The following is a 10,079-nucleotide window of genomic DNA, read 5'->3' as shown; positions in this document are numbered from 1 at the left end:
AAACTCTTATATATCTGAGATATTATAGATATTTTCGTCGGCACTGGTAATTTTTTGGTTTCATTTTTTTGTTTGAAATTTTTTATTTTGGAAAAAGCGTGCAGTTTTTCCTTTTGATGAATCGTATTTCCGGCCTGACTTTGTTCTTTTCAGAATGCAAGAAATCGAAAAGTCTTCGAGAAAAATTGTATTGTCGGATTTTCCTTTGTCTGCTTATGTTTTGTCGTATAAGTTAACAGATCACAGTTGTTTCTTGAGCTGTAAGCTATTTTCATTTACCCTTGCGATAAACAAGGTTTGCAATCGGGTACTAGACTTTTTTTCCCGTAAACAACTTTGTCCACCGGACTCATTCATCTGAACTCATTCATCTCTGAAATGCTGTTTCTTGAAAATCAAAACACACTATTATCATACTAGGAGTAATTAGTTAGAGGCTGTTTCAGGTTGTAATTATGTTTTAAAAGAAAACTCAATTTTCCGAGTTTGTGGTTTTTGTCCTAGTTTCTGTCTGTTAATTTTCCGTTATTTTTTGAACCGCTATTTTTTATCTGGTAGGTGTTTTTAATTGGCATTCTTTTCAACGCATGGGTTTTGTTCCAATTTAAACAATTTTTACTATAATTGAAATTGAAGCATGATTCAGAGCTTTTTTTTCGTTTCTTAAGCATATTTTTTTATTTATTTATATCGACTTAGTCAACTTATTTTGCGTAATTTCGAGGAAAAAATATATACGTATGCGATTATGTGTTTTAGTTCGATGGGTCGTAAAAACTTTAAAAACTTGACAAAATTTTTTTGACAATTGTTTTGTTTTCGGCTCAACAGGTTTCGACCCAAAGTTTGTTGCCGCTCGGTAAATAATTTCAATTTTTAATGGTTGTTTATCAGCTTCATTCAATACAAACGTGAAGTTTTTGTAGCTGTAGTTTTTAAATTTTTTCAAGTGATTTTTTCAACTTGATTTTTTAGAAATTTTAATTGACTTTTGTCTTTTTTCCGTTTACTATCATGTAAGGCATTAAGTTTTTGCATCGCAAGTGTTGCGAAGCTCTGCTTCACCTCTGTGTTGAAGTTGCAATCGTTTTTGTTTTTTCTGTAATTTCTAGTTTATTAATCTTGACTTTCTATATTTTCCTTTTTTTGGTTTTTTTTCTTGAAGGCCTAATCGGCCTAAATATTTTTTTGATTTTGTGGGCTTAGTCGCTTTCTTTTGAGTCGAATTCAGCTTGATTGTGTTGTAAGTTTTGAAACTGGTAAATAATCTTTTAGGCGCTCAAAAATTTTTGTTGATTTTTGTTTTCTGCTCGTGGGCGTCTGTCTACCATTGTATAGTTGGCCTAGTGGGCGCTTGGTCAAAACAAAAACTTACTTAGTGCTGGTAGTTGTAAGTTTTGGACTGTTGTCACATATTACGAGCTCAGTTTTTCCAACCCAACTTGCTCAAATAAGTGCTCAACAAATTGGTGGCATTTTTTTACCTGGAACTTATTGTTATTCAGACAAAAATTGTTTACTTGAAATTATAGGAAAAACCAAAAAAATCAAACCGGTTTTTCACAAAAGAGAACATTTTCGAACATTTTATTTCAAATGTTGTTCGACTCACGACCGAAAAGTCCTTGATATTATATAAATTTTTCAACCCACTCCGATGGTTATTTTTTCTTCCTGATTTTGCGTGGAAAAAAGTAAAGAAAAACTTGAAACACACGAAGAAGTAGTGCCGCGCTACTTTCAGTTGTCAAAACAAAACGCTTCTCGAAGTTGCTAAATTCCAATAAAAAACGATTTATCAATTTTTTTGCAGATTTTTTTTAAGAAAACCTTTTATTGCCGAGAAAGCGCTGTATGAAGCTTCGAAAACTGGTAGCCTTATTAAGCTTATTAATGGTACCTACTCGCTCGCCTCTCAATAGGACCTAAATTCTGACGTTTTAAACAGTTTTTTGCTGTTGCCTGGATCACTCGACTTTCTTAATTTGCTCTTTTTTTCGTTAAAAAAAAACGGATACTCAGTATTTTGACGTTGTGTGATTCGAAACTGTTCTATCACCAATAAGTCCTGTCAAATCAACTAAATCAGTTGTTATATTGACACGATGAGACAGCCGAAAGGTGACGGTGTTTCAATTGGACAGCTAAATGTCAGGAAAGATTTCAATCACTCTTAAAGCATTGAAGACAACTTCTGTCATTTTTAGCTTTTGATTGCTTTGGTGGGATGCCAAACAAAGTTTCATTGTTTTTTTTGCAAGATGAGTTGCACATTTTTGTGTTCAATTTGTGCGTTCAGTTTTATTATAGTGTTTACATATTATCCAGCTTTAAAAACGATCGATTTTGAAGAGTTTCAAAGGTCATAGTTCTTCTTCCATCCCAAAGATTTTGATGTCTTGAGCTCAAAATTTACTAGTGATTAATTCTAGTAAAGCTATGATAGTTTGAAAATTGCAGTTTTGATAAATAACGAGTGATATTCGTTCTATAAATTGTTAGCGGCTAATTAATCCCGCTCTGAAACCATGCCTAATTGAGTTTAGAGACGTTTTTTTCTCCAAATTACTAGAAGAGTTGTTTAAAATTAATTAATATTTAACACAGTGTGTGGGGCAGTATTTATGAAGAAATCATTGTTGCTGGGAAAAATTAGAGCAATTTTTCTCCAGAAGCTACTTCAGATACATAAACGGCAGTCAGAACATTCAAGGCTTTGCCGTGATACGAGCAGTGCTGTTGTTGTATAAGTTCAGGTCCGCCCCCTTGATTTCCAACTGCCGAATGTGCGTATTCGGCCGTTTTTCTATGGCTACCAGAAAATTGGACCTGTTTTTTCTGTGCTGTATATTTGCACTGATGAAGCGTACTCCGTTGTTTGCTAACCCTTATTCCAGGATTGCTATGAACGGAAATAGCTCTCCTCCGAAGTATCCGAAACTCGAAAATGGCGAGTCAGATCATATGAACAAGACTGAAAATGATACGGTAAATAGTGAAGATGAAGATGAAGAAACTTTTGAAGAACCTCAAATGCAGTTGTTTGAACAGGACATTAAATGCCTGTTCTGTTCACATACTTTTTCTTGTCCTTTGAAGCTTTTCGACCATTGCACAATTGAGCATGATTTTGACATTTTCTACCTTGAAGGTTTTGAGAAATCGTTTATCAATTATGTAAAGCTCATTAACTTTGCCCGAAAGAATGTTGATTCATTGTGTAAGAATGGAAAGGTCGTATCTGCGGTTTTGGAATTGTTTAAAAAAGTTGAAAATGATGATAGTTTGATGAAACCAGTGGTAGAAGACGACCCGCTTTTGTGCTTTGACTTCGAAGAATACGTGACAACGCTACAGTTTCCCGAGAGAGAGGAATTAATGGATACAAATGCGCTCGTTGTCAATGGTAAGCACCAAATTTTCGATGACGAAGAAAGAGACATTTTGCTCGGGTATGACAAAGAAAAACTAATTGGCGAAGTTGTGCGACTGAAACGAGAGCTTAAAGCAACTGAAGACTTATTGCATGAATCTGATTTGAAATTGAAATGGAGAAGTGAATTGGTAAGAAATCTCACTGACGATGACAGCGGGTGTTTGGATGTTGAGATGAGTTCGGCAAGTAAAGGAAGTGGAAAGGTGGGAGCAGGAGCTGATGATCCGGATTGCGGATATTTTGACTCGTATGACTCATTGTCTATTCACGAAGAAATGATTCAAGACTCGGTAAAATCTTTTTTTATTATTTCCTTATAATTCATGTTACCCTTCGCGTTGTTTTGGAAATTATTTTATACAGCACCTATCAATGAAAAAATCAGTTATAGTTAAGTTTTTTTGAAGAAATTACAAATTTATCTGACGTTGGTTTCGCTTAGGGTGACTGGATTTGATTATGATAAATCTTGTATAGGTTCGAACCAGCAGCTATCATGACTTCATCAAGAAAAACTCAGATCTGTTTTCTGACCGAACAATCGTAGACCTCGGATGTGGTACCGGAATTCTCTCCCTTTTTGCAGCATCCGCCGGAGCCCGCAAAGTTTTGGCTATCGACCAGTCAAATATTGCAAAATTAGCCAGAAAAGTGGTAGCTGAAAATAACTATGCAAGTATCATTAAAGTCATAAATGATAAAGCAGAAAATGTTGATTTTGCTGGAATGGACTTAACAATCGATGTTATAATTTCGGAATGGATGGGTTATTTTCTACTGTACGAATGTATGTTGGATTCAGTTATAGCGCTAAGAGACAAAATCAAATCGATTAACAATTATAGTCCTCAGATTTATCCTAGATATTACAGCATGTGGATATGCGCACTTCAAGACAATAGTATGTACAACAAACATACAAAATTTTGGACAAATGTATATGGTTTCGAAATGAACTCAATTCAAGAAATGGTTGCAAACAACGCGTTGGTCACTGAAGTTAGAGGAGAAAGAGTTTGTTCAAAAAGTTTCTGCATCAATGCTATCGATGCTTTAACTGCGACAATTGAATATACTGACTTTGAAAAGGAGTTTTATCTTGAACTTGAGCGAGATGCGACTGTGCACGCTATTTGCGGTTATTTCGATACCAATTTCAATCATAAAACAGAAGAAAACACAGCTGGATCTGAGGAGTGCAAACCAGTGAGTTCGATCTTCATTGCTTCCCTGTAAATGAGAAATCAAACAAATAACGATATAATACATATGATTTTTTGGCAGACAAAATCAATCAGCTCAAATTGAGTTCAGATTATTATTTTAGGTAGTTGACTTTGAAATAAAAATCAATGCCTAGCGTGTTCACAGCAAATTCTTTTGAATGTAAATTTATTACACCGCCTAAATGTAGTTTATTTTACAATGCATTAACCCAAATCGCTGGAACTGTCAAGTGCCCGGTATCGGGTACCTTTTTAATTAGGTTCTAATTTTCAGCCATGTGCCCGTAACATACCACTAACTTGATCGTTTTTCCTTATTTGGAACGATTTTACTGACCGTGATTATTTAAAAAAAAACTGAAGCTTTGCCGCAGGAAGTGTCGTTTTCAACTGGTCCAAAGGCTACTATGACTCACTGGAAACAAACTGTGTTTGTGCTGAGACAACCAATCTATGTTAAGAAGGGAGCCCAACTGGCTGGCAGCATCAACGTCAGAAGAGACGCACAAGATCCTCGAAGTGTGAAGGTCACGATTAAAACTGAAAGGGAAGATACTGAGTTTTGTTTGAAGTAGTTGGTCATTTACCTAACAGCCTGTCAGCCATTTTTCTTTCTCTGTGCTCAGATTGATATTCAAAATGTTTTCGCTTGAGGAAAGTGCATTCCGAATTGAAGTTTTTTTTTGTGTAAAATCAGTTATAATTGAAATTGGTTGAAATGTGTTTTGGGTGCAAGTAGCCAGCGGTATGAAATCGGAATATAGATTTTTCCGGGTTCACATTTAGTTTAACAGAACCACGTGGTTGCTTTATATTATAAATTCAATTTATCATCTGCGACTCAATTGTCACATCAACTCAAAATTTTCACATCAAAAAAATTGTCGGCCTCTTAAGTTCGGAATGTCTTGGTTCGAGTCGGAGCAGGACCTGTTTTTTTTTCAACTGAAATTCTCAACTTCAAAAAATTTGTCCCACATCGGAATTTACTTGTGCTGCGAGGGATTTTCATTGTAGATGCAAGTGTTTCTGAGTTAACCCTATATTTTGTAGATCTACTACCCCAGGCTTTGTATATTTTCTTTTTGGGATCTAAGCTTCTCTCGGCCTAAATGATTTTCATTTATTTTGTATCGGCTTAATGACCCTTTTTGCGTCGTTTGATGTAAAATCAATATCTACGCTCCTCTCTGCAGAAACACAAAAAGGAAAAATCTTAGATTTTCAGAACTCGAAAATGACAATAATTTTGTTTTCTACTCAACAGGAGCTTACCAATTTTTCTGTGCTAAGTATTCGCTCAAAAAATTGTTCGGAGTTTTGGTTGCTAGACGTGTTTTCCCCAAATTGATTATCATTCGAGACAAAATTATGAAATTTCAGTATGATTTTTCTGATTTATTGGCCTTGTTTCATCTTTTGTGTGGTAACTCACAGTGCTATTTCTCTGTGTGGTATCGCAAGTGGTGCGAAGGTCCGCTTCGCCTCTGTTTATAACAAACATACGTTGATCTCATACATGCAAAAGTAACACTCTAAACAAATCACCGGTAGTTATATACTTTCCTCAATATGTATCGACTGCTAAGTATAATAGCACGACTACAATACGGCAGGGATTTGATCAATCTCAAAACTTCATAATCCGAACTCAATTTTTGAGTAATGATCCGCCGCTTTTCTTCAATTCATTTGTTTGGAGTGTGATTTGTTTCTTTGATAATTTTTCATGAATATTTCCAAATTGAGTACAATCACACTTGGATTGGGTTGTTTTTCCTTCCCCGCGCCCGCCGCTCGTTCGCCAGGCCTCAAAGCTAAATTAAAAGTTATTATTTTAGCAAAATTGAAGTAAGGTCGATCACAGTGTCGATGAATCGACCAGTGTCATAGCTCATAGTAGGTTGTGGCTCAACATGTCCTTGCAGCTGATGTTGAGAGTGTCTCAGAAAGTTCTTTCATGCTCAAGCTCATCTGTTGGTAATTAGGATCTGTTGATAAATACGAATGTGCCGCCACTGTTTTCAAATGGCTTCACCTCGAGTCTCACATTGGGTTCAGCTTCATGCGTTTTGCCAAAACAGTTTGTGGTAAAGTTCTTTTCCACGGACTTATCTCAAAATATCGCTTAAAAAAGGATTGAACGCTTTTCAATGTCAGCATGAAATAACGCTTGGATGAAATCTGAAAGGTCCACATATAAACGATTTTAAATTCGTAATAAAACGGTGACTGCGTAATAATAACGATGGCAGAGAAGTAACTGAACAGAAGAGTAAAATGTGAGAAAATGATGGTCGCGTTGAAATCAGTTATATTGAGGCATACCATAGTTCAACATTCCGTAATGAACTCCAAGAAAAAGGTATAGTTCAAAAAACGTCAAAAACTTACCATACATGATGCTTTTGCGATTTATGATCTTTTAAGGAATGAACTTCTGTCAGCTTCAACACTGGTGCTCTTTCAGATAGCGCTTAAGTTGGCCCAAACATACTATTGCGACTTTGAAATTTAGGTGGGCCTTCTTCATAAGCTCTTTGTTCCTCACAAAATTAGTTTCCTGTCCAGAATGTCTTGGGTGAAGATAACTATTTTTAATTCTTTACACATGTGATAATCAAGGGTCTCGCAATCAGCTACCAGATATTCTCCCGCTTAGAACTTTGTTCATAGGATCATCTCCAATATCAAGATCTCCATTTTCAGAACGTTGCACGTTGAAGAGTTAAGGCAGTACTGTATCTATTGTTGAAAAAACTGCAGATGTAAAGTTGTTTTTTTTTGAAGGCCTAATTGATTTCGGCTCAATTTTTGTCGGCATATTTACCAGCTTAGCAATTTATTTTAAGCAGTTTTTGCTTAAATGGCAATTTTGGTTGAGTTTTTCTAGAAACTTCTGTTCAGTTATTTGTTTAATTCATTTTGATGAAAATAACACAGCCAAAACCTTTTGTATACAAGTTTTTAAACACCTTTTCGTACACACTTGAGTTGGTTTGAAAATAAAAAAACTTGGATGCGATTTTTTGTTAGATTTTTTAAATTCATTTTCTGTTTCTTTCGAATGCATTATTTTTGTTCTGATAGAGTATGTAGTTAGCTTATTGTAACTAAGTATAATAATTTTATTTGAGCGCTTTCTTTTTAAATCCAATCCTGGTAATGGCACAGCGTTTTGTTTAAATGTCTAAAATTTTTCTAAGTCTAAAATAAGTTTATAGCTTTCCGAAATCTTTCTTTTTAAATTTTGACTCGATTGTTTTGTCTACGAAGTTATTTGGCGGTTTTTGCACGATATCTAAGAATCAGGTCGTTTCTGGTAATAAAAAATGTTTTGAAAATTATGAAATATTGTTTGTTTTTTTTTCACCAACAGGCATCTCTACTTTTATTTAATTTTTGCTGCTCTGCTTCAGCTACCCTAACATTGCGTCTTAGCTTCATATTTGATAATTGTTGATGTAACTGGGTTCATTTTAAAGGCTTTAAGAGCTTTTCTATAATTTTGCAAATTTGTAGATTTTTTTTTCGAAATTTTGTTTTGACTGTATGTGCTGTTCTCTCAATACAATCGAATGTCTTTTTTTTGGAAAAACATCTTGAATATGATGCGTCATTTGAGAAAATTGTTTGATCAAATTCTCATTGAACTGCTGATCATGTTATTCAATAGTCACATCGAACATTTTTATACTTTTGCACTTAAACAGTGTTTTTTATGAAATTAAAAAATGTTAAGATACAGGTTTTCAATTTCGACAGTGTTCATAATTAATGTATGTTTTTAGTTACCAACTGCAAAACACAAAAAACAGGTTTTATTTTTAAAGTTTTGCCAGTGAAAACCTTGTTTTTTATCGAAACCAGAAATCATTGACACCAGAACCGAATTTGAAGTTTTGAAACGCGATATAGTAGATTCAGGTAAAATAGAAAAAATTAGCCTAACTGCGAGATAGTACCAAATAGACCAATGACAGTCTGACTGATATAGCAGTTTTGTGTACTCAATTTTCGAACTAACATTGCTACAGGTGACAATGATGATTATGACTTTCCTTTCGTTATATGCTGTACAGCAGTGTGGACGCTCGCAAAAAAAAACAGAGAAAATTTTATAATGACATTTTGTGCGTTTTCAGACCGAAGGCTGGTTCTCAGTTAAACTGAATTGAATACCTTGCAGGGTGATCTCGTGATTTTTATCGAGATGTACTGTTCAAACAAAAAAAGATAAAACAGATAAATTTTTTGTTGTAATCTACAACGATTTTGAGTAAATTGAGACACTTTTTGTACGTTCAGTGTTCTCTATTCTTTTGAAGGTTGGTTCTTTGCCTGGAGTTTGGATTCATCGCAGTCAAGCAATTGGAGATCCCTTAGTCTGATTACACAAGCAAAGCTTGTGTGATAGTATGAACCCTCTTTTTTCAATATAAGTCGCAAGTATTAGTGGTCATTTTAAAAGTGTTTTTGTTGCTGTATGTGCATGAGATTAATAACCAGCTATTGATACAGCCAAAGGATAATGAACAAGACTATTATATTCGAATAGCACTTTAGCTTCAAGGTATCATGGATCTGTTGCGTATAGGTAGGGAAGGAGACCCGCAACGAAATAAGAGGGCTCGAACCTGGGCAGGTCGGATATTTTTTATTGAATTTTTCATACACTAAAATGCGCCCCGTCTATAAATTTAAGCATTTTAGTTCGTAAATTTCTTTTTTCAAATTTACTGGTACTGCTAATGCGTCATAATTAGCTGGCGTCCTTTAGCAGTTCTGTAGACTGTTAATTGGCGTGTGTCATTTTAGAAATTATGAAGAATCAAAGTTTTACTCATTCAATTTTTCCCAGTAGCGTTATCAGTCATATTTTTGCTTGTGAATGCGAAGTGCAAGTTCGCCTCTATGATAAAAACTTAAACTATTAATTCAAGAAATATCGTTGTTCTTATGATACTCACTTACAAAATGCTCGAAATTTTAAAAATCCTCTCAAAACTTGTTATAATGGAAAGAGAAACATGTACCCAGGACGGAATTACAGTCGGAATCCTTCAGTTTGATGAACCTGATTAAATTGATGAAACTGTACCACACGAGCTTCGATTTATCAACCATCCGTTACTTTTGATTTTGAATAATGAAGTGCGATTGGCGTGAATTGAATATGAAGAATTTTGCGCTTTCGAAAGACGAGTTTATACAACTGCTTTTGTGAGATGAGTTGTATGGTCATGCCTTGGTGGATATTCAGCTTTGGATCATCTTTTCAAAACACATCATTTTCAAAGCACGATACTGCCAATATTTGAAAACACCAATTTTGTAAATAGGAGCTAAAGATTTAATGTCTACTGGTTGACGTTGCTTTTAGCTGGTTTTTTCGGCGAGAAGGTTTTTCTCACCGA

General features: G+C 34.8%; 1 protein-coding gene across 1 annotated transcript; it reads left to right on the top strand.

Annotated features, from left to right (window-relative positions):
• Positions 1–2,874: 2,874 nt before the first annotated feature.
• LOC134841441 (uncharacterized) lies at positions 2,875–5,385 on the top strand. The gene is made up of 3 exons (XM_063857437.1): positions 2,875–3,726; positions 3,914–4,642; positions 5,037–5,385. Exons 1-3 carry the CDS (start codon positions 2,905–2,907, stop codon positions 5,235–5,237), a joined length of 1,752 nt encoding a protein of 583 aa, XP_063713507.1. The 5' UTR covers positions 2,875–2,904; the 3' UTR covers positions 5,238–5,385.
• Positions 5,386–10,079: the final 4,694 nt, after the last annotated feature.

The sequence above is a fragment of the Symsagittifera roscoffensis genome, chromosome 3 (genome assembly GCF_963678635.1).
Source record: "Symsagittifera roscoffensis chromosome 3, txSymRosc1.1, whole genome shotgun sequence".
NCBI lineage: Eukaryota > Metazoa > Xenacoelomorpha > Acoela > Convolutidae > Symsagittifera > Symsagittifera roscoffensis.
The sequence above is the reverse complement of the archived record's forward strand: the minus strand, read 5'-3'. Positions and strand labels throughout refer to the sequence as shown.